Source organism: Stegostoma tigrinum, chromosome 8 (assembly GCF_030684315.1).
Source record: "Stegostoma tigrinum isolate sSteTig4 chromosome 8, sSteTig4.hap1, whole genome shotgun sequence".
Classification (NCBI taxonomy): Eukaryota; Metazoa; Chordata; class Chondrichthyes; order Orectolobiformes; family Stegostomatidae; genus Stegostoma; species Stegostoma tigrinum.
Genome location: NC_081361.1, coordinates 56,174,471 through 56,200,615, shown reverse-complemented (window position 1 = coordinate 56,200,615; position 26,145 = coordinate 56,174,471). Strand labels below are relative to the sequence as shown.

The 26,145-nt window shown below is 40.1% G+C and overlaps 1 protein-coding gene across 1 annotated transcript in view; it reads left to right on the top strand.

Moving 5' to 3' along the window:
* mysm1 (Myb-like, SWIRM and MPN domains 1) overlaps positions 1-26,145 on the top strand; it is a 93,724-nt gene that overhangs the window by 5,690 nt on the left and 61,889 nt on the right. Inside the window, exons 2-5 of the mRNA XM_048539296.2 lie at positions 2,530-2,608; positions 4,339-4,409; positions 5,372-5,449; positions 15,456-15,485. Of these exons, the coding sequence (XP_048395253.1) occupies positions 2,530-2,608; positions 4,339-4,409; positions 5,372-5,449; positions 15,456-15,485 (258 nt within the window). The remainder of the gene's footprint in view (positions 1-2,529; positions 2,609-4,338; positions 4,410-5,371; positions 5,450-15,455; positions 15,486-26,145) is intronic.

The following is a 26,145-nucleotide window of genomic DNA, read 5'->3' as shown; positions in this document are numbered from 1 at the left end:
TCCTTTGTTATATCATTAAAAAAATTTCGGTGAAAAGATTTGATTTGCCTTCAATAAAACCATGCTGTCATCATTTTAGAACAGATTTGCATTAGTCTAAATTACAATTAACCATTGTAGACTGACTTTCCTATAGATGCTGGCATGTCTTTTCACTCATTTTTGAGCAAGGGTATAATGTTTAAAATTCTTTAGCTCTTTGACACCACTAGTGAGTCTAAGGTAAATTGAAAAATTATGGCCAGTACCTCTACAATTTCCACTCTTGGTTCCTTCAGTACTTTGCAGCATCTCATTTGGTTTTGGTGACTGTACAGTATCTGTCAGTGTATGGCATTCTGATTGCCTGGGAACTGAGTTTTGTTTTGCATTTTACCCTTGATGCAAAGTCCACATTCTGGCATTTCCTATCTAAACCCAAGTCAAGAACTGGACAACTTGAGATGCAATTTTAAGAAAGAAATAGATGGAAACTCTAATCTCCTGACCTAGTCTTAACTTTGGGTCAATTCATTTTTGATTTGTAGATTCTTTTAATGGAATTGTTGTTTCTCATTAGCAAATCGTTGAAGGACTAGAAATTCACAGAATTAAGGTCTGAGTGAGAAATATAAGGAGTATGTGAGGATGAATTTTTTTTTGCAGTATGCTGGCTTGGATTCAAATAGGCTGAATGTTTTTGGCATTACGACTGGTTTCTAATCTCACTGCACCCCCCAACCCCCTGAAAAAAAAGTTGGCAATGTTTGTTTGCTTCCTTTGATTTCTTTAAAAAAAATGATTTGAATGGCCTTTTATTTTTGTATTAACCTTGAGATGATCAGAAACACTTTCCTAATTTACACCATCAATGATTCTCTAGGTTATGCAGCAATCTGAAAGTTTGAATAAAAATGAAGCTTTTCTCATATGTCTCATTATCTCTGTTTGAGATACTGCGTGTATGTGGTTGTGTGAAACAGTTTAAAAATACTGCGTATTTAAATTAGTTGGCAATGCACTGCAAAACAAAAGGATTTTAAGTTATCATTTCTGCGATCGTTTGGTTTCCAGTTATACAATGTTCTGATGTGAACATTCACACTCTTGTTTTCAAATGCCTTGTTCTCAAAAGTCTTTCACACTTCTAGATCTCTAATTTCCTCCCACCCTACAAAATTCATGGATGCCTAGGCTCATTCAATGCCTTTGAGCATTTCCAACTTAAATTATTTTACCCATGGTGATGATGCCTTCAGCTGCAAGTCTTTAAGCACTGGAATTCCAAAAGGTTAATAATAATTGTAAGTGGAAACAATAACTGCTTTCACATTCTGTACAACCTCCTCCGTCCATACGACTCACAGTGCAATCTCAAGTAAGAATGGAGCGGCAGTCTTTGGAGAAAATTTTCATAAATTCCACTATATAACAAAAATATAATTGGTAATATGGCGTAATCATTTGAAGATTTAAGTTACTGGGTAACAAACCTTTGGAAATTGCATACCACTTGTAAATGTTTGACAAACTATCCCCTACAAACATTGATGTGTTACAAAGGATCCTGAATCCTGGCAGTCAATCAATAGTGTCTGTCCCGCAAAGGAAAACAGTGTTATCACTCATAAATAAAGTGCTTCATTTTTAAAACACACTAATAAAAATAACATGCTGGTGAGGCAACCAACATCTCCCTTGGATCCTCTTGCAAGTCTGGAAACCCTTGCTTGGAATTCTTTGGTTTAGCTATCTTTGCTTGCTTATAAAGTGGTATCAAACTGTTGATTTGAAAGACAACATATTAAATTGAAGTTGATAACACACATCATCAAAACTGATTTATGTGGTACATACAACCTGTGGTAGTCAACCGTACGATAACTATTTGGTAAACTTCCCGCCCTTGTGTGGGGAACAGGTGTGGGTGGAGGAAGCATACTTGCTTTCAAGAGGCAGGTTGTTAATTTAAATATTTCAATGACATTAAATTCTCTTTTCACTTTTAACGTAAGAAAGCCAGATTTCTAAAGTCCTGGGAAACCTGGTGCCTTATTAAGGAGAAGACTGTTGTCTGGAATAGGTAAAATACTTTTTCAGCATTGATTATAGATGGGAGAGCAGGATGCTTCCCCCAGCTTCCCGAAAGTAACAAGCATCCCTTCTAGAGATCAGCACCTGTCTCTGTCACCTCACAATAATCAGCCAATCCTACAAACTACATTGTACCACACCTCTCGTAATCTCTACCCTGGCAATAATGTACCAATTATATACCTTGGCTGCAGCCGCTTCCTGCAGAAATCCCCACGGTTGGGGAGCTAAGCCAGGCAGGCTTCCACACAGTAAAATTACTGAAAGCAACTGCCCATGCACAGTGAGAGGTTAACATCCTGCAGCATTTGGGAAACCCAGACTTCTGACCAGAACACCTACTGTTGCAGATTAAAAATCTTGTCCTTGTGAAAATTGGGGCTTATTTCTTTGATGTAGAATTGATTTGATTGTTTATGATCCTGAACCAAACAAAGAACAAATTTTTGTTTTCAGTGAGGACTGTGGCACTGTTTCTGGCTTTCTGCAGGACCATTACCTGGATTCTTCCTGGAGAAATAACAATGGTTTCTTGGTAAGTCCGAAAATGCACCGCTGTGCTGTGAATGTTTAATTTGTGGAATTTATTAGGTATAACAATGCAATTTGCTGTGAGGCATCATTTTTCCAATTCAGTTCCAAATTCTGCAACTGTATACCTAGTTCATTAATAGTGTTACAAATTTGGGCCACCCTTTAAGATGCAGTAGCACCAGCACTCCTGTAATCTGACTAAAGTCTCCTACCTTTGTGGTATTTGACCCTTGTGCCATAAGTACTGATTTTAAAAGGGAACAGAAGGATGGCTCTTATTTTTCACAGGTAATCAATATCTTTTGCACATGGACCTCAAACTTCAAGTGGCTACTTGTGCTAGCATTATTGTACTTCCTGATCTCAGTAGGGAGAACATTCTCCTCAAGAACCGAACCACTGACAGCTAACAGATGTGCATACATGTCTGAAATCTAACAGTCCCTAGTTGAGCTCAAACTGAACCCTACAAACTGATGGCAACCCCTCTTCTCACTGGTACTTCTCTTAGTTGACTGAAAATGCCGCCAACTGATAACTGTTTTGAATGGTGAAACCACCAATTTCAGACTTCCATAGAAAGTAGACAACTCTCAGCAGCTAATGGACAGGCTGGGAAGGTGTGCCCATTTGGTCCACAGGGGCAACATGAGAAACCAACTCAAATCATGACTATGGCCATCCAAATCAGAACATTGCCCACATACTGAGCTTTTGACCTGGTGACAACACAGCTACTAACATTGACACAGAATTGAAATTGCTTCCATACCAAATTGGGAAAAAAAGTCAAATGATATACCAAGTAAATGTTTGTTATAGCAAGGCCATCAAATATTATTATACTTACTTAATTTATGCAATTCATCCTCATGCATCAGTGCAAGGTTAACACTACTCCACATTTATAAATGGCACACAAGATACCTTCTATCCGATCTCTAGCATCTGCAGCTTCTTCAGCTCAGTAAGTATTTTACTGGTTATCTTTGTTGGCTTCCTTGTTGCAAAAAAAAATTTGCTTGCCCCTTTATAACCACTCAATGATCAAAGACTTTCCGGCAGAATATGTGTCTGCTGTTTCGTGGTTACTGAGACAGCCAAATAAATTACTTATTATTTACAGCCTATGGGGAAAGTACGGTCATTATTATAGGTATCTAAAATTGAGCACATCTTAATGAAGAACAAACCCAATATATGCAAATTATCGTCATAAATTAATCTTTTTATGCACTGGGAAAGTGGCGAATACAGCGTGAAATATATAAAGCAGTAAGAATTAATGTGTATGTAATAGCGCATTTTATGATCTCAGAACTTCCTGGATTGTTTTACAACTATTAAACTAGTATAGCGTGTACAGGGGGTTCCCAATTTACGAATGTCTGGCTTACAAACATTAATAGTTACAAATACGCTCCCAGATAAGGGCTTAATTTTAAAGATCTAACCTGTAGACATTTCCTGTGCTTGTGCGTGGTGACTTATACTGTCCTGCATTATGTTACAACTTGCATTTCCATTGAAATGCAAACGACTCAAGAATGGAATGCATTTGCAATGTGTCGACTGCCTGTTGTTATTCTCCTATTGTCGAAAATTGTAGACTCTCATTTCTTCAGATCTAGCACTCAGAAACAACAAAGAAATACATTTTCAAGTCATTTGTTGTTTATTGAAGAATAAATTTTAATTTTTTTGCATTTTCATTGTTCTTTCTTTTTACAGTCCTGGACTCTGGATAGCTCTCTTAGTGAAGAGAACAGAGCCGCTATTGAGAAGATGTTACAGGAGGAAGAGTATCCTTTTTGTTGGCAGTGTTACTGTAGAGATTCATGTCACTGGAGTTAGATGTAGCTATGGTGATAGAAAATCTTTTTCTTTTAATGCAATGAAAGTCCCAGTTTCAGACTTTATCTTTCTTAACTTTGCCTTTATGTTTAATGACTCCTAATCCTGAGAAATTTGAACTGTCTAAACTCAGTATTTCTTGGTTTTCTTTACTTTGATTCTTACTTAATTTCATCCCTTAATTTCAACTTTGCATCTCCATGACCATTCTTCTGATCTCAATCTTAGGTATGATCTTTGTATCTTTGAGGCCTGTACCACTGAATTAATTACTTCTGAGCAATTCCCCATCTTTCTTGTGTCCATATTTCATTCGATAGGTTTATCCCATTATCATCAACCTGCTGCACTGAAAAACTGTCTACATGACAGCTTTCTTTTTCCTCCCTTTCCTGAGGAGGTTGATTCCTGGCATATGGTTCCCTAGACACTGCTGTCCAGCATTACTTTACTCAGGTGTTGATTCCTATAATGTAAGTCTGGCTAGTAAGTGTTCTTGTCAATTTCACATCGAGGAGCATTGTAGCCAGACCCAAATCTGTGCAACCATACTTGCTGAAAAACAGTCCAAGTGGAGCACCTGGAGGTGGGGCACTTTCTCTTGCTTACCCTGATAAGTTCATATCCTCTCCCCACTTCTGAATAGGATTGGCCAAATCACTGCAGACCTGTAATTAAACATAGGATCTTCCAATTGAGGCATTAGCAGACTCTTGTTTCTTATTAAGGTAGCTCTATGAAGAATTCACTTACAAAATTGAAGCAAATATTAAAGTTATTCAATGATAAAATGGTTCACGAATGCAGCTTGTCTGTGATCAAGTTGTAATCTTTTGTACCCTGAAGTCGTATTTCTTCATAGCGTACCTCATTATTTTTTGTTTATTTCTGTTCCTTAAGCACTTGCTAGATACTATCTGACAGGGAAAAAGCATCGCCCAAACAGCTGGCCTGATCACCAAGAGAGTGAGAAAATACATGTGAAAAGGTGAGTTGTATTGTAAACATATTGTATTATAATTACAAGAATAAATATTCGTCCTCAAAGCAGTTAATGTATTACTTTTAAGTGAACTTTAAATCTGTCTCTTTTAAGTTGCCTAATAAAATGCATTAATAGCAGAAAATATATTTGAGTTAATACACATGACGAATTTAAGGGGAGGCAATGCCCTAGCCACTAGTTTGTAAATCCAGAGACTCAGGTAATGTTTTTAAGACCAGGGTTCAAATCCTGCCATGGCAGATGGTGGAATTTGAATTCAATAAAAACAATCTGCAATTAAGAGCCTAATAACGACCATGAATCCATTGTTGATTGTTTGAAACACCCATCTTGTTCAATAATGTCCTTTAGGGAAGGAAACTACCATCCTTACCTGGTCTGGCGTACATGGCGTCTCCAGATATGCAGCACACATGGTGACTCGTAACTGCCCTCTGGACAATTAGAGATGGGCAATAAATGCTGGCTCAGCCAGTCACGCCCTCCTTCTGTGAATGAATAAATACCTATATTTGAGGTTGGTTAAGATGAAATAAAATAATCCCTGTTGGATCAGATGCTTTTATCCATTGGAGAGTTAACCAAAATCTCATTTTCCAAATCAAAACTTCAGATTCATTCTCAGTCCTGTGATAAATTAACTACTCTCAAATGAGTTCTATAACATATAGAATTTATACACTTCAGCCTATAGTATAGAGCATAGAACAATACAGCGCAGAACAGGCCCTTCGGCCTTCGATGTTGCGCTGACCTGTGAACTAGTCTAAGCCCCTCTCCCTACACTGTCCCATCGTCATCCATCTGTTTATCCAAGGCCTGTTTAAATGCCCCTAATGTGGCTGAGTTAACTACATTGGCAGGCAGAGCATTCCATGTCCTTAGCACTCTCCGAGTAAAGAACCTGCCTCTGACATCTGTCTTAAATCTATCATCCCTCAATTTGTAGCTATGCCCCCTTGTACAAGCTGAAGTCATCATCCTTGGAAAAAGACTCTCACTGTCCACCCTACCTAGTCCTCTGATCATCTTATATGCCTCTATTAAATCCCCTCTTAGCCTTCGTCTCTCCAATGACGACAGACCCAAGTCCCTCAGCCTCTCTTCATAGGGCCTTTGCTCCAGACCAGGCAACATTCTGGTAAATCTCCTCTGCACTTTTTCCAGTGCTTCCACATCCTTCCTGTAATGGGGCGACCAGAACTGCACGCAATATTCCAAGTTGTAATGACCACATCTGCAGCAAGTGTTGGCTTCTTAAGGTTGTAGAATCATAGAGTCACACAGCATGGACGTTGACCTTTCAGTCCAACTACTCCCTGCCGAACATGATCCCAAACTAAACTAGTCCCACTTACCTGCTCCTGGCTCATATCCCTCCAAGCCTTTCCCATTCATGTATCTACCCAAATGTTTATTAAACATTGTAATTGTACCCACATCCGCCACTTCCTCAAGAGATTCATTCCACATGTGAACCACACTCTCTAAAAGGTTTGCCTCTTTTTTTTAAATCTTTCTCCCCTCACCTTAAAAATGTGCCCCCTAGTCACGGAGACTTAGTCATACAGCATGGAAACAGGCCCTTTGGTCCAACTAGTCCATGCCAAACATAATCCCAAACTAAACTAGTCCCAACTGCCTGCTCCTGACCCATATCCCTCTACACCTTTCTATTCATGTACCTGTTCAAATGCCTTATAAATGTTGTAATTGTTCTCACATCCACCACTTCGCTAGAGTGATTGTGCTTCAGAAGGGAGCATTGCTCAAGATTAGCTTGTAATGTTTTAAGTTTAAACGTGCCCAGGATCCAACTTGATTGTGAACTTTCTGCAATCAAATAACATGCCCATATTAACTGTTATCATTTATAATTGAATAATAGTTATTATAGTGAGGTAGTGGAATGTACCCAACTCCACAAAAAGCAGTACTTCCAGGCAAGACAGAAAGGAAAGAAAGATGACATGAAACATGAACTCTAGAACCTATTGTATCGTTTTCACAAATGTGTGAATGTTAAGTGTATTACTAGTTAGTATAATTTACATAATGTCAACTAAATTCTTGCTTCGCAGAATGTTGAAACATTCAGTGGTCTCTTTATGTATTAATGAAAGGAAAATCTAGAAAATTGAAATAATTATAACACAAAAGGAAGCTATTCCAGCCTATGCCCATGTCAGCTCTCTGCAAGGCAAAGTCACTTACTGCTAATTTTCCCTTTTCTGTAGCTCAGCAGAGAATTTTTTAAGGTAAATTTTTAATCAGGTGCTTATCAGTCCTGTAAGGCCGTTCTAGATCTTAACCAGCCCCAGTGCAAGAAAGTTTTGTCTCATGCTGCTATTGCTCTTTTACTAGTTGCTTTAAATTGGCTTCTGATCTTTCTACCAATAGAAATCTACTCTCTCCAGACCCTTGATGTTTTGAACATCTCCTTTTAATCTCTTCACTTCTTCACAGCTTCATTTCTCCCAATTTATTGGGTGACAGAAGTTCTTCATCTCTGGAAACCTTCTCAAATCTTTTCTGCAACTTCTCTAAAGCTATCACATTCTCCCTAAAGTGTGATGCCAATGATTGTGCAGTTGAGGGTAAAATAATGTTTTATGCAGAATAAAAACTGAAAAAAAAAATGACAGATACTATAAATCAGAAACAAAAACAAAAGTTTCTGGAAAAGCTCAGCACATCTGGCCGCATCTATGAAGAGAAATCAGTGTTAACGTTGTGGGTCCAGTGACCATTCCTTTGAACCAGTTCTGAAGAAGGGTCACCGGACCCAAAACATTATCTCTGATTTCTCTTCACAGATGCTGCCAGATCTGTTGAGCTTTTCCAGCATCTTCTGTTTTTGTTAATGTTTTATGCACGTTTATTTTATCTTCCTTATTTTTGTATTCTGTGCCTCAAGATCTCTGTTACCACTTTCTTAACCTGCCCTGCTGCCTTCAGTGATTTGAGCATATATACCCCAAGGGCTGTGGGCTCCTGAACCCTTTTTAAAATTGTACCTTTTGTATAGTATCCAAGACAACAAAATGTGAGGCTGGATGAACACAGCAGGCCAAGCAGCATCTCAGGAGCACAAAAGCTGACGTTTCGGGCCTAGACCCTTCATCAGAGAGCCTTTTGTATAGTATTTCCTGTTTTTGTTGTTCCTACCAAAATGATTTATTTATTCATTTACATTGCTTCAATCTGAATTTTTTTCTTTTATCATTGGTTGTCTTCCAACAAAAAGTGCTACTCGTGCTCTTTGAACTCTCGTGTGCTGAGTATTCACTGGAAAAATCCAGTGGTTAACTTTCTTTCTAACCTTGCCAGTTCACAACCCACTTCTGCATTATACTTACTGCCTTCTGAGGGGTGAATCTTAATGTCAATAGAAACCAAAAGCATCACTGATAAACGTGGTGCACTTTGCCAAAGTTTTTGGTCAAGTTGATCCAGTCTAAAAAAAAGTTTGCTATTGTTGCCAACTGTTAAATCTTGGCTGCAAAAGAGTAGTATGCAACCAACCACAGGAATGGCCTTGCCTTTGACATTCGTAGAAAGAGAAATGGTTGAGTGAAATCTTTGCACTATAACGTATTATGAGCAGATATCCATGTTAGATTGTTTTCTGCATTTGTTCTCAAGTGCAGTATGCCATTTTGCCAATTTACTGTGGAGGAAAAACATAATCGAATACAAATATTTTTCCTCTGTTATCCTTGTATCCTTTTTAGGGTTTGAGTTTGTTTTTCTGTCAAGCTATTGCTTAGGATTCTTTTTAGATTTAAGCTATTGCTGTCAAATCTTTGGTACGGACACTAACTGAAGTTGCACAATCTAATGACCAACAAATTTAGGACAAGGTGCCTTGTAACTTTGAGTTTCAAGTAACACAACCATACACATATATTCCTCTCCTATTTCTTAATTTGTATTCTGTGCTTTCTTCCTGCAGCAGTTGTGGTTTTATGCTCTTCTCCACGTACCTTTCTTGTTATTAATACCTGGGATTTGGGTATCACTAACTCTACCAGCATTATTACCTATCAGTATAGAAAGTGTCGCTGAATTGCCTTTTTGAACTACTGCAGTCCTTGTGGTGTGGGTGTACCCACACCACTGTTAGGAAGAGAATTCCAAGATTTTAACCCAGTTATAGTGAGGGTACTGCTGTGTAGCTCTTGGCAGATGTTGCAGGTTGTGATGTTCTCGTTTATTTGGTGCCCTTGTCCTTCTAGGTGTTAGTGCCATGGGTTTAGAAGGTGCTGTCTAAAGACATAAGAACTAGGAGCAGGAGTAGGCCATCCGGCCCCTCGAACCTGCCCTGCCATTTAATAAGATCATGGCTGATCTTTTTGAGACTCAGCTCTACTTACCCGCCCACTCACCATAACCCTTAATTCCTTTACTGTTCAAAAATTTATCTAGCTTTGCCTTAAAAACATTCAGTGAAGTAGCTTCAACCGCTTCACTGGGCAGTGAATTCCACAGATTCACAACGTTTTTGGTGAAGAAGTTTCTCCTGACCTCAGTCCTACATCTGCTTCCCTTTATTTTGAAGCGATGCCCTCTAGTCTTAGTTTCGCCTGCTAGCGGAAACAACCTCCCTACCTCCACCTTATCTATTCCCTGCATAATCTTATATGTTTCTATAAGACCTCCCCTCATTTTTCTGAATTCCAAAGAGTATAATCCCAGTCTACTCAGTCTCTCCTCATAATCCAACCCTCTCAAGCCTGGAATCAACCGAGTGAATCTCCTCTGCACCCCCTCCAGTGCTAGTATCTCTCTTCTCAAGTAAGGAGACCAAAACTGCACACAGTACTCCAGGTGTGGCCTTACCAGGACACTATACAGCTGCAGCATAGCCTCCCTGTTTTGAAACTCCATCCCTCTAGCAACTGCAGACAAAATTCCATTTGCCTTTATAATTACCTGCTGCACCTGCATTCCCACGTTTAGCGATTCATGCACAAGGAGACCCAACTCCCTCTGCGCAGCAGCATGATGCAATTTTTTACCATTTAAAACATAGTCCACCTTGCTGTTATTCCTACCAAAAAGGATGACCTCACACTTAACAACATTGTACTCTACCTGCCAGACCTTTGCCCACTCACTGAGACTATCTATTTCCCTCTGCAGACTTTCAGTGTCTTCTGCACACTTTGCTCTACCACTCACCTTAGTGTCATCTGCAAATTTTGACACACCACACTTAGTCCCCAACTTCAAATCATCTATGTAAATTGTAAACAATTGCGGTCCCAAAACTGATCCCCGAGGCACACCACTAGTCACTGACTGCCAACCAGAAAAACACCTATTTACCCCTACTGTTTGCTTTATCCTGGTCAACCAGTAGATCAGTTGTTGCAGGAGTGTCTAAGTGGTATGCATTGCTGTCATAAATGCCATTGAGGGTAGTGGATGGGGGTCAATAAAGTGGACTGCTGTATCCTGGAATGGTCAAATTTCTTGAGTGTTGTTGGATCTACTGAAGCCCAGGAGAGATTACCATCCCGACTCCTGAATTTGCCTTGTAGACGGTGGACAGGCTTTGAGTTCTCAGGAAATGAATTACTTCCACAAAATTCCAAAATTTTGATGTGCTGTTGTTGGCACAGCACGTACTTGGCTTGTCCATTTCAGTTTCCAATAAATGGTAATCCCAGGATGTTTATAGTGGGGATTTCGGTAATGGTAATGCCGCTGAATGTTAAGGGGCGACGGATATTCTTTTGTTGGAGATGGCTGTTGCCTCGCACTTGTGTGTTGATCATGTTACTTGTGACTAGTAAGCCCAAATCTGAATGCTTTTCACACATTCTGCTTTAGTATCTGGAGTCATAAATGGTATTAGACACTGTGGTTGGTTTGTTCGCCAGGCTCGTTTGTTAGTTCACAGATGTTTCATTACCCGATCAGTTAACATTATCAATGCAGTCTCTGATGAATCGCTGTCGTGTTTTCCCGCCTGGTATTTAAACTCTGGGGTCCGTTGGATTTGATTACCTCATTTCGGTTTTTCCTTTGCAGTAGTGTATACATAGAGTCTAGTTCTATGTGTTTATTGATGGCCTTCTTGGTAGAGAACCAGGCCTCTAGGATTAGATTAGATTAGATTCCCTACAGCATGGAGACAGGCCCTTCGGCCAAACAAGTCCACACCGCCCCTTAAGCATCCCACCCAGACCCATCCCCCTATAACTGACACACCCCTGAACACTATGGGCAATTTAGCATGGCTGTGCTTGTCTCTGTTTGGCCTGTCCTAGGATCCTGGTGTTATCCCAATCAAACTGGTGGTTCTCCTTATCTGTGTGAATGGAGATGAGTGATTATTGGTCGTGTCTTTTTATTACTAGTTGCTGTTCACGTACTCTTGTGGCCAATTTTCTTCTGTATGTCTAATGTAATGTTTGTCGCAATCCTTGCATGAAATTTTATATATTACATTGGTTCTGTCCATAGTTGGTAAGGGGTCTTTGGTTCGAGTTACCAGTTGGTGTAGGGTTGACTTGGGTTTATTCCGATGCCCAGTGGTCGTAGGAGTCTTATGGTCAGCTTGGATATGTTCTTGATGTATGGTAGCATGGTGAATCTGTTAGTGTGTGCAGTATCTCCCTGTTGTTTGTGTGTTAGGTATCGCCAGTTCCAGCTGTTCGAGTATCTGTTGACCTTAAATACACAGTGGGGGTATTGTTCTTTTTGGCATAGCACCGGGTTGCTACAGTGTGTTGTCGCTCGTTTAAATGGTATTTTCGCATAATGTTTGTGGGTGTTGGGGTGGTAAATGTTGCAACTCAGCACTTGGTCATTCTTTGTGGCTTTCCTGTGTCCCTTCATCAGGAATTCCCCATTGGTCCTGCGTTCTGCCATGACGTCCAGGAATGATAGTTGTTCCTCCTTTTCCTCTTCCCTGGCGAACTTGATGTCGGTGAGAGTGCTGTTTATTAGTTGGTGTGCCTCCTCTAGTTTGGCCTATTTGATGATGATGAAAGTGTTGTCCACGTATCGGATCTGTAGTTCGGATCAGATTTGCGGAAGGGCCATGCTTTTGAATCGCTGTATCCCCGCTTCTGCTATTCGATAGGTCACCCCGCATGGATGTATCATTAATCTGTTCGTAGATTTGGCCATTAAAGGTAAAGTGGGTGGTGAGGCATAGGTCCATTAACTTCAGCATGTTGTCTATGGAGATGGTGTCACTTGGGAAATTCCTAGAGGCCTTGTTCTCCACTAAGAAGGCTTTCAATAAACACATAGAACTCGACCCTATATATACACCACTGCGAAGGAGAAACTGACGTGAGGTAATCCAATCCAAATAACCCCAGAGTTTAAACACCAGGTGGGAAAACACAACAGCGCTTCATCAGATACTGCATTGATAATGTTACCCAATAGGATAATGAAATGTTTGTGAACTAACGAACCAGCTCGGTGAGTGAGAGATAATGGGAACTGCAGATGCTAGAGAATCTGAGATAACAAAGTGTGGAGCTGGATGAGCACAGCAAGCCAAGCAGCATCTTCAGAGCTCAAAGTGGTGTCCTCGGCCCAACCATTTTCAAATGCTTTATCATCAATTACCTTCCTTTCGTCATGAGTTCAGAGGTGGGGATATTCACTGATGATTACACAATGTCTAGTACCAAAAGGTTCTTAAGCAGATTTGTAGCTCGGATTATGGATGTTGTGGTTGGTGCACTCACCAAGCCTAAGATGCTGTTTGGTCTGCTGTGCTCTTCCAGCTCCACACTTTGTCAGCTCAGTGAGCGAACCAACCACAACATCCGCAATCCGAGCTATGAATCTGCTTAAGAACCTTATGGCACTAGACATTGTGTAATCATCAGTAAATATCCCCACCTCTGACCTCATGACGGAAGGAAGGTAATTGTTGATAAAGCATTTGAAAATGGTTGGGCCTAGGACACCACTTTGAGGAGCTAAGGGTCTTCTGGTGCAGTGGTATGACCCTCCCTCTGAGCCAGGAGAACTGGGTTCAAGTCTCACCTGTTTCAGAGGTACGCAACAACACCTCTGCACGGATTGGTTAGGAAAATAGTGAAATAGTCAGTGCCTTCAGCCTTTTCTTGATTTCTAGTGGAGTGAATTGAATTTGTAGAAGGCTGTCGTATGTGAAGTTGGGTTTCCCTAAAGGAGATCTCTGTGGATCATCCACTTGACGTTTCTGACTGAAGATGGGTGTAGATGCTTCACCCTTGTCCTCTTCACTGAATTGCTGGGATCACACATCATTTGATTCTGGGGATATTTCTGGAGCCTGTTCCTCTTATCAGTTATTTAATTGACCACCACCATTTGCAATTGTGCCAGAACTGAAGAACTTTGATCTGATTCATTGGTTGTGGATCACTTAACTCTGCATATTATATGCTACTAATGCTATGTGGCTTATTAGCTCATTGGCAACTTATGTCAAAAATACATTTGATATTTTATTGAAATTGTTTTCTTTGTTCAAATTTTATGGGATGAGAGTAACAGCCTAATTTATGTAAGATTTTAATGCAAGGTTGAAAATGGACTTTGTGACCGATTGTTAAGAAAAATGCTTTTCACGGTACTAATACAGAAAGGCTCAAATCCTTTTTGTGTGCTAGTAAATCATTTAATTGACACTCACAGCTGGTTTCTGTGATTGAACATTTTCTCCTAAGCTAAAATTGTTCTGTCGCTAGTGTAAATACTAGAATGTTCAGAATTGTGCAGCGGAATGTTTATTAAGAAATTGATCATTGGATGTAGGCAACAGCATCAAATGGCCAACATGTTCTGTAAAGGTCACTGTTTAATTAAAGGCGAAAATTCTTATATATTCAACTGATATATGTCACTGAGTGGCAAAACTTGAGTACTTATACAACAACCTTGTAATTAAGGAACTGTTAGCAGTTAAATAATTTAAAGGCTGAGTAGGAGCTGCTTTATTCTCACCTCTACCAACCTTATATGGGTGCATACTTAGTTTAAATACTTCTAGTGGGGTGAAATACTTATGGTTACAGTTTAGGATTAGCATTTGTCTAGACAGCAAAATGGCAAACTGTCAAAATTTAAAAGCCACATATTGAGTTTGTAGATGTGAACACTTTGAGTTCCTGATCTAAGCTACGTAACCCATGAAAGGTGCTGAGTGAAGACCATCTGCATCAAAAGGAAATAATTTGGAAATACTTTCCCTCACCTCAGCATAGTTGGTTTAAGTGCTTGAGGGATGGGAGGAGGAGACCTATTAAATTATGAGCAGTAACATTTAAGGATTTTGATGTAAAACATATCAACATTTTTAAAAACATTGCTGTGCAATTGAGTATTATGTACAGATTTGGCCTCCTTATTTAAAATAAAGGTCAGAAATACATTATAAGCAATTCAAAGAATGTTCACTTGTCTGATAGCAGGTTCTGGGGACAGGTTATCCTCTAAGAGAATCCATCCATTGAACTTTAGAGGTGATCTTTTCAGAACCTATATAATGGTGAGAGGACTTGACAGGGTAAATACTGCGAAGATATTTCTACTTAAGGGATTGATTAGAATTAGTTTAAAATTATGGAGTCTTCTACTTAGGACAAGCCTGAGAAAATTATTTTTTTTCCCTCGGAGGGTCTTTGAGACTCTTTTCCGTAGAGCAGTGGAGGCGAAGTATTTCAAAGTAGAGGTAAATAGATTCTAGTCTAACAGGAGAGTCACAAGTTATTGGAGGTAGGCTGGGTTGTGCAGCTGAGACCACATTTAGATCAACAAAAATCTTATTGAATGGTGAAGGAGACTTGAGGAACCAAACAGCCTACTCCTCCTAATTCCTATGTTTATAAGTTTGTAAATATTGCTTAGTAAAGAAATACTAGCTACGTACTCATGAGGATACTAATTTACAGCTTTGTTTTCTTGCTGAAAATTCTCTTTATTTTCTGTTTTTACACATTGACCTTTACTCCTATTTTTACCACAGTATTCGTCAGAAGAAAGCTGTGAAAAGCCGGTATGTATAATTTGCTGTACTTAAATATTTATTTAAAAACACTGTTTTCTCCAAGGCAAATTGATTTGTGATGTATTTTTAAAAAATCTGCTGGTGTACTGTGTTAAATATGTTCATTCATATATCTATATTTTTAATAGAATTTATTTTCTTCATGCAAATTCTGGGTACACTTCAGGAAGACAAAAGGAGCATTGGTTTCTTTTTATTCATTCACGGGATATGGGCATCACTGGCTAGGCCAGCATTTATTGTCAGTCCCTAATTAATCAGGGGGAGTTAAGGATCAACCACATTGCTGTGGGTCCGGAGTCACACGTAGGCCAGACTAAGTAAGGATAGCAGTTCCCTTCCCTAAAGTATATTAGTGACCAGATAGGTTTTTCTGGCAACCAACAATGGCTTCATGGTTCTCATTAGATTCTTAATTCCTGATTTTTGAACCTGGTCCCCAGAACATTACCTGGATCTCTAGATTAATTGGTTAGTAATGATGCTACTGGGCCATCATCTCTCCAGAAAGGCACAGAAGAGATTTCCAAGAATTACTCTCAGGATAACTCTGGAGTAATCTGGGATTGTTCCCCCTTGAGTAGAGAAAACCAAGAGGGGAGATTTGATGCAAATTTTTGAAGAGCTTAGATAAATGGATACATGGTGTTTCCACTGGCTGAAGGGTTGATAACCAGACACTCAAAACTGATTGGCAAAGGAAGCAGAGGCAACATCATGAAAAACAATGCAACTAGTGAACAAGTGGTTAGAATTTGGGGTCTACTGTTGGACTGAGTGGATGCAGATTAAATGGTGGTCCTTCAGAGGAAATTGGATGAGTATGTCAAGAAAGAAAAAATGAGATGGAGAAAAAGCAAGGAAGTGAAACTAGCTGCTTCAGTGCAAACTTAACAGACCAAATGACAGCCGTCTGTGCTGTGCTATTCTGTGATCCTGAAGCACTAATTCTCAAATCCTTATCTTAAAAAATTTTATCCATGTGTGCAAGTATTTCCACTAAGGGTTCTGTCTCATTTAGAGTCATAGAGATGTAGAACAGAGAAATAATCCCTTCTGTCCAACTTGTCCATGCCGACCGGATATCCTTTATAAATCTAGTCCCATTTGCCAGTCTTTGGTCCGTATCCCTCTTAAACCCTTCCTATTCATATACCCATCCAGATACCCTTTAAATGTTGTAATTATACCAGCCTCCACAACTTCCTCTGGCAACTTACTTCCATACACGCAATACCCTCTACTTGAAAACGTTGCCCCTCAGGCCCTTTGTACATCTTTTCCTTGTCACCTTAAACCCACGCCCTGTAGTTTTGGATTCACCCACCCTGGGGAAAAGACCTTGCCTATTGACCCGACATATGCCCCTCTGTAAGGTCACCCCTCAGCTTCTGACACTCCAGGGAAAATAGCCCCAAGCCTATTCAGTCTCTCCCTTATGCTCAAACCTTTCAACGCTAGCACCATTCTTGTAAATTTTTTCTGAACCCTTTCTAGTTTCACAACATCCTTCCTATAGGAGGGAGACCAGAATTGAAGGCAATATTTCAAAAGTGGCCGAACCAATGTCCAGTGCAGCCACAACATGATCTCCCACCTCCCATACTCAATGCACTGACTCAATAAAGGCAAACGTACCAAATGCCTACTTCATTAACCTTATATTCTTGAGACTCCACTTTCAAGGAACTATGAAATTGCACTCCCTGGTCTCTTTATTCAGCAACACTCCCTAAAACCTTACCATTAAGTGTATAAGTCCTGCCCTGATCTGCCTTTCCAAAACACAACACCTCATGTTCATTTAAATTAACCTCCATCTAGTGCTCCCTGGCTCACTGGCCCACCTAATCAAGATTCCCTTGTACTCTGATTACCTTCTTCGCTTCCACTACACCTCCAGTCTGCAAACTTACTGACTATACTTCCTATGTTCATGTCCAAATCATTGATATAAATGGCGAGAAGCAATGGACCCAGCCCCGATGCTTGTGGCGCACCACTGGCCTCCAGCCTGAAAAGTAACTGTCCACCACTATCTTCTGTCTTCTACCTTTGACCCAGTTCTGTACCTAAATTGCCAGTTCTCCCTGTATTCCATATGATCTAAACTTGCTAACCAGTCTACCATGAAGAACCTTATTGAACACCTTACTGAAGTCTGCATAGATCGCATCTACCACTCTGCCCTCATCAATCGTCTTTGTCAGTTCTTCAAAGAACTCAATCAAACTAGTGAGACACGATTCACTGTGCACAAAGGCGTATAGACTATCCTTAATCATAGAACTGTTCAGCACAGGAACGGGCCCTTTGACCCACGTTGTACAGAGCACCAAATGAAGCTAATCCCTTCGGCCTGCCATTGATCCCTATCCTTCCATTCGTTGCATATTCATGTGCATTCCAGAGTCCTAACGCACTCTGTAAAAAAAATGCCCCTCCTGCCTCCTTCAAGCTGTTCCTCCTCGAACCTTAAATGCATGCCCACGAGTATTAGATATTACAACTCTGGGAGAAAGATTCTGACTGTCAATCCTATCTATGCATCTCATAACTTTATAGATTTCTATCAAGCCTCCCCTCAGCCTGCACTACTTGAGAAAACAACCTGAGTTTTTCTAGCCTCTAATCCAGGCAGCATCCTGGTAAAGGTGATAATGGGAACTGCAGATGCTGGAGAATCCAAGATAATAAAATGTGAGGCTAGATGAACACAGCAGGCCCCGCAGCATCTCAGGAGCCTCTCTGATGAAGGGTCTAGGCCCGAAACATCAGCTTTTGTGCTCCTGAGATGCTGCTGGGCCTGCTGTGTTCATCCAGCCTCACATTTTATTATCTAACATCCTCTTTTGTACCCACTCCAAAGCCTCCACATCCTGCTTGTAATGTGGCAACCAGAATTGAACACAATACTCATAAGTGTGGCCTAACCAAAATCTGATAAAGCTGCAACATGACATCCTGACTCTTGTCCTCAATTCCCTGAACAATAAAGGCAAGCATGCCGCACACCTTCATTACCACCCGATCTAGATGCGTGGCCAGTTTCAGGGAGCTATGGACTTTAACCCCAAGGTCCTTCTGTACATCAATGCTATTCAGGATCTTGCCATTTTTGCTTAACAATTGATCTCCAAAAGTGCAACACCTCATACTTATCTGGATTAAACGCCATCTGCCATTTCTCAACCCATTATCTGCAACTGATGTATATCCCACTGTATCCTTTGGCAACCCTCCACACTCTCCACAGCTCTACTGATCGTTGTTTCATTTATAAACTTACTGATCAGCCCATCTACATTTTCATCCAAGTCATTTATGTACATTGCAAACAGTAGAGGTCTCAATACGGATCCCTGTGTAACACCACTAGTCATGGACCTCTAACCTGAAAAACAACCTTCCACCACTATCCTCCTGTCTTCTATGGGCAAGCCAATTGTGACTCCATGCAGCCAAATCACCGTGGATCCCATGCATCCTGATCTTCTGGGTGAGCCTACCATGACAGACCTTGTCGAAAGCCTTACTAAAATCCATGTAGACAACATCCGCTGCTCTACCCTCGTTGATCACCCTTGTCACCTCCTCGAAAAATTCAACCAAGTTACTAAGACATGACTTGCCCTGCACAAAGCCATGCTGACTGTCCTTAATTAGGTTATGCTTTTCCAAATGTGCATAACTCCAATCCCTAAGAATTCTCTCCAATATCTTCCCAACCACCAAAGTCAGACTTATGGGTCTGTAGTTTCCTGGATTATTCCTATTTCCCTTGTTGAACACAGGGATAACATTAGCTGCTTCCCAGTCCTCTGGGACCTCTCCAGTGACTAGAGAGGATATAAATTTCTTGGTCAAGACCCCAACAATTTCCTCTTTTGCCTCTCTCAATAACCTGGGGTTTGATACAGGTCCATCCCTTTCCAAATACTTATAAATCCTGTCCCTCAGGATTCCCTCCAACAACTTGCCCACCCCCGATGTCAGGCTCACTGGTCAATAGCTCCCTGGTTTTTTCCTTACCACCTTTCTTAAATAGTGACACACGTTAGCCAACGACCAGTTGTCCGGCATCTCACCGGTGGCTATCAATGATATCTCAGCAAGGGCTCCAGCAATCTCTTCACGTGCTTCCCGTAGAGTTCTAGGGTACACCTGATCAGTTGCTGGGGATTTATCCACCTTTAGAGGTTATAAGACATCCAACATCACCACCTTTTATAATACAGACATTTTTCAAGATGTCACTATTTATTTCCCCATGTTCTCTATCTTCCATATCCTTCTCCACAGTAAACACTGATGCAAAATACTCATTTAGTATGTTCATCCATCTCCTGCGGTTCCACATGTAGGTGGCCTTACTGATCTTTAAGGGGCCTTATTTTCTCCCTAATTACCTTTTTGTCCTGAATGTATTTGTAGAATTTCTTTGGATACTCCTTAACTTTTTGTCAAGATTATTTCATGTCCCCTTTTTGCCCTTGAAAAAAATCTCAATTTCTGTCATCATCCAGAAATCCCTACGCCTGTCAGCGATGGCCTTCACCCTCACAGGAGCATACTGTCTCTGGACTCTGGGTATCTCAATTTTGAATGCTTCCAGCTTTCCACTCATCCCTCTCCTGTGAACATCCACTCCCAATCAACTTTTGAAAGATCTTGCCTAATACCATCAAAATTGGCCTTCCTCCAATTTAGAACTTTAACTTTTAGATCTGGTCAATCCTTTTCCATCACTATTTTAAAACTAATAGAGTTACAGTCACTGGCCCCAAAGTGCTCCCCCACTGAACCTCAGTCACCTGCCCTGTCTTATTTCCCAAGAAAAGGTCAAGTTCTGCATCTTCCCTAGTGGATACATCCACGTACTAAATCAGAAAGTTTCCTTGTGGACACTTAACAAGTTCCTCTATCCAAGCCCCAAACACTATTGGTAGACCCAGTCTGTGTTTGGAAAACAGAAGTCCCCTACTACAGCCACCCTATCATTCTCACAGATAACTGAGACCTCCTTTCAAATTTGTTTCCCGCTGCCTGTAGGGGTCTGTAGTACAATTCCAATGCAGTGACCATCTTTTCTTATTTCTCAGCTCCACCCAAATAACTTCCCTGGATGTATTCCCAGGAATATCCTCTCTAAGAACAGCAATAATGATATCCTTAATCAGAAACACTACTCCCCGCCTCTCTTACTCCCCTCTCTGTTAGCATCTATACCTTGGAACATGAAGCTATTAGTCCTGTCCATCCCTGAGCTCTGTATTTGCTATGATATCTCAGTCCCATGTTCTCAACCATGCCCTCAGTTCATCTGGCTTCCATGTTAGGCCGCCTGCATTGAAATAAGTACAGTTTAATTTATCAATCCTATCTCGTTCGTTGCTTTATTCCTACCTACCCTGACTGTTTGACTTACTCCTTTTCGCAACTGTATCAATCTCAGACTGCCTTCGGCCCTCACTGTCTCCCTGGGTCCCACTTGCACCCCCACCCCCTCCTAGTTTAACTTCTCCCAAGCAGTTCTAGCAAATCTCCCTGCCAGTATATTAGTCTCTTTCCAATACAGGTACAATCTGTTCTTCTTATACAGCTCTCTGTACATCAGAAGAGATTCCAATGATCAAAAATATGAATCCTTCTACCTTGCACCAGCTCCTCTGCCAAGTATTCATCTGCTGTCTCCTCCTATTCCTACCCACACTAGTTTGTGGCACCAGGAGTAATCCAGATATTACTACCCTCAAGGACCTCAATTTTTAAATTCCTGACTAACTTCCTATATTCTCTCCTCGGAGCCTCATTCTTATCTCTTTATATGTTGTTAGTTCCAATGTGTACAACAACCTCCTACTGGTCCCTCTCCCCTTTAAGAATATTCTGCACCCTCTCCAAGAAATCCTGGATCCTGGCACCAGGGAGATAGCGCACCGTTCTGATGTCCCTCTGTTGTCCACAAAACATCTCTGTGCCTCAGATTGGAGAGTCCCCTCTCATAATCGATCGCTTGGAACCTGCTGAACCCCTCACTACAGTAGACCCAGTCTTAGTGCCAGAAATGTGGCTGTCAGTGCTACATTCCCAGGAGTGTCCATCACCCCCTACGTTTTCCAAAACAGCATACTTGTTTGAGATGGGGATAGCCACAGGAAACGTCTGCACGACCTGCCTCCCTCATCTACATTTCCTGGAGGAAACCCATCTACCTGACTGTATCTGATGAAGGGTCTAGGCCCGAAACGTCAGCTTTTGTGCTCCTGAGATGCTGCTTGGCCTGCTGTGTTCATCCAGCCTCACATTTTATTATCTTGGAATTCTCCAGCATCTGCAGTTCCCATTATCTCTCGTTATACCTGACTGTATCTTCAGTTTATCTCCCTTCCTGCAATTGTCATCCATCACACCCCCAACTCCTGTCAATTTCTCATTGCCTCTAACTGCCATTTCAACCGATTTATGCGATCCGATAAACATCCTGCAGACATAATCATCGGTAACATGGGTACTCTCCCTAATCTCCATGCAACAGGAAGAGCACATCACTCTACGAAAGGCCATCTTCTCATCGTAACAATCTATAGACCCAGAAAATAGCACAATCTTACTGCTATAAAAACATTGCTCCAAGCTAACTTAGTACCTATATTTTATATTTTTAAGGTTTAATCAAGAGACAGATCTCAATAAAAACGTATAACCAAAAAGAACCCACACTACTCACAATTACAGATTTAACAGAAAACTAGCTCCATAGCTGCTCCCCTGCTTTGATCTCCCCACACAGGTTTCTCCAAGATCAGCTGTGAATTTTGCTGTTTGTTTATTTTTCTTAGACAAACTCCAATGTCCAGAGATACTTAAAAATCAAACTGCAGAGACAGTAGCTGTAAAGGTTAACTGCTGGATCCGACAGCAATGTGGGTTTCTTTCTCTTTTGATTCACTCCCCACCATGTGGTCACTGCCTTTAACTTACTTCCTCCTTTTTGAAACTGCCATTGTTTTAATCGCCCCCACCACCACAAAAATTTCCAAAACAATGCAACAGCTTATAAAACTGTAATTTCTGTGCCTAGAGTTCGAAGAAGTCAGCTCCAATGCTCCAAAGCCACAGTTGTCTCCTGTCTTCCATTTGAATTACCCAGAATCCTTTGAAACACATTATTGGAGATACTTTTTTTTATCTCTCAAGACACTGTAGACGGGCACTGTACTTAAAAGGAAAAGCTAAATCCATGCCTGGGGATGAATAGACATGGGACAACGGGTTTAATTCCATTCTCAGTTTTTAAAAAAATCATGCTTTCTGATGTATTGACCATTGGGAATTTAACAGGAAATGCAAGCAGGTGTGCACTATTTTTAATACATTAGTAGCCAATCAAAGGTAAGGAGAAATGATTAATGGAGCTGAAGAGGAAACGGCAAATATAGTAGTGCTTCAGAACAGAAGGAGTGAAGTTAGAATAATTTTAATTCTCATCTGTCTCTTATATTCCTCCGCTTTCCTTTTCTCCATCTTCTAATTTCTCCTTTCTCCTCATCTTTCTCCAGTCCCATTTATTACCTCAATTCCTTCTTGCTCTCCCTTTCCCTTGGAGCTTAGCATTTGAACTGTCCATGTGCATAATTGAACTGTTTGGTGAATACTGGTCCAGTCTCCAGTAGAAGTAATTCTACTCAGCAGATTTCCTACAGTCCTAATTTTCACAGGCATTGTCTGCAAGGTTATTGGTCATTCCTAAAACACTTGCAGCTGGATTATGAATTAAAGTGGTACGTAATTCTAACGTGTCTTGTGGGATACCACTGGTAACCAACCTCCAAATAGATCCTTTTAAGACCACTGTCTGTCTGCAGGCTTTTAGATTAATATTAATTCCACACCACCCTATTTGGAAAGAAGCCTGTCATCAAAAGCTTTCTAAAAGGTACACGATATCCTTCGTTTACCAACCTGGTTACTTCAAAAAGTCCAGTTAAGTTGGTAGGATAAGATATCCATTCCTAGAAGCAAAGTTTTCTATGTTAATTGTCGTGTGTTATATCCTTAATGATTCCCTTGAGCATCTTGCCTGTTAGTTATGTCAAGCTAATAGACTTTTGTTACCAGTCTTCCTTTCCAGAAACATTAGCTTCTTATGTGACTGTGTGCATTGAAGTTATTAGTGGATCGTAACTAATTACAGCCAAGTTCAACCAGTGCAATTAATGAATTAATTTTTTGTTTCTGAGCTGCAAGTGTTTCCCTATTTAGTTATATAATTTTGTCTTCAGCATTTCAATGGACATAGACATGTTTTGTGGATATATTGGACATTTATTTGCACCAATTTAACTTTACTGTTATTAGCTGCACCCCACAGTTTTGATTCTCCATTTGCAGTGCTGAGGGAGTAAACTGTATGGGACGAGGCTGTATTTGGGTGCCAAGACCATAAGATATAGGAGTGGGAGTAAGGCCATTCGGCCCATCAAGTCCACTCCACCATTTAAATCATGGCTGAAGGGCATTTCAACACCACTTCCCTGCACTCTCCCCGTAGCCCTTGATTCCTTTTGAGATCAAGAATTTGTCGATCTCTGCCTTGAAGGCATCCAACGTCCCAGCCTCCACTGCACTCTGCGGCAATGAATTCCACAAGCCCACCACTCTCTGGCTGAAGAAATATTGTCTCATTTCAGTGTTTGCACTCAGGTCACCTTAAAAAAAACTACTTTGAAGGAGGGTATTGAAGTTACCCCCAGTGTTCTGACTGATGTTGTGTCTCAATTCCAATAACGAGAGCAGATTATCTGGTTGTTTGCACATTCCTGTTTGTGGAAGCTTGCTGCATTCAAATTGACTGCCGCGTTTCCTTAATTACAACATCAGTTCAAAAATATTTCGTTGGCTGTGAAATGCTTTGGGATGTCCTGGGGTCATGATAGATGCTACGTAAATGAAAATTTGACTTGTCTTTAAAGACGTATAACAGTAGTACTGAATAAATAAAGTAACATTTTTTTAGTTTAAATTGGTCATGTTTGTCTTCCTGTAAAAATAAACCGGTCTTTGCATATCACTTGATAGATTTATAAACATAGGAAAACAATCCACCACGTACTGGTACCTGTCTCACTGCTTGCTATTGTGCCATTGAATTGACATTCTTCAGAAACCATGAAGTATTGCAGTAATTCCAACCAAAACAAATAAACATCTACTGCTGTGCTTAGTTGCCTCGAGTGATTAATTTGGCTAAATTTCAGCAGAGCCTTCGGGGAGCCATGCTCCCCAGTTACACTGCAGTGTTGAGTAATTTAGGGTAATGCAGGGTATTTAGTATTGAACATTTAACAACTTCATGTCCATTGACCTTAATCTGACTCAATCCCTCCATTATAATGGTCACTAGAACTGTATATTGGCAGATTTATGGTCATACATAAATGCAGCAATACCAGACCTGATTTACTCAGGAACAAAATTACATTAGAGTCAAGAAAATCAGAAAAACAAACCTTGTGTATTTTATGAAGAAGAGTCTAGGCCCGAAACGTCAGTCTTCCTCCTCCTCTAATGCTGCTTGGCCTGCTGTGTTCATTCAGCTCTACACCTTGTTATCTCTTATGTAATTGTAATTTTGAGTACTGTTGACTTACCATTAAACAAAATGAAATATGATTCTTGTTTTGCAATATTTTTAACACATTTGCTTCAGTTTCAAGCACCAGTTTTGATGGGAACTCAAAGATTGAGGTTTGAATGCCACTGATTTTAAGATTTGCCTTTTATCTCTGCAATTTTTTTTGATAAGAGGACCTATGGTTAGAAAAGAGGCAGCATTAAATGTCAATTAAGTCAAATGGGACTCAATTGTGTTGCATAATTTAAAGACTTTCGTAGAACTATGAGCTGAGGACAGAAGACTGAACCTGAATTGTTTACATTTTTGTTTCAGATTAATGGGAAAGTGCCATGCTCAATGTATCAATCATGTATGAGAAACAGCTAACCTGAATGTAATACTCCTGCACTATTTGTGGAATGCCAGGCCCTTTTTATACCATCTGAGAATTTTGAAAATACAGTTGCATTTTACTTTAGTGAATTATCAAAGCTGTTAGTATTTCAGCTTATACTAACGAGCTAAAGAAATAATACTTTGCTGTTTTCTCAATAAACTGAAAACATTGTTAACCAACCAGTTCTAAGGAAGAGTCATATCAGACTTGAAATGTTAATTCTATTTCTCTCTTTATAGATGCTGCAAAGCTGCTGAGTTTTCCCAGCCTTTTATGTTTTATGCCCTAAAATGTTTTCTAACTTATGATTTACTGCTACAGTGCAGGAAACTAAATTTTTTAAAATGTTACATTAAATTTGCAGGAATTATTCATTTTTCTTCACAGAATTCATGAATTAGAATAATTTGAAAACATGATTATTTTGCTTTCTCATAAACAGTGGAATTAATTCTCCATAATAACATGGATCTTGTGAACAGCATTAAATATTCTATTTTGCAACCAGTTTCTTATTTACATATCTCCTTAAAAATACAGTTATAAAAATTACGTTAATGACTCAGAGCAATTAACTAAGAGAGACAAAAACTAATACCTAGATTCTGACTGTGGGTTTCAAAGGGAATAAT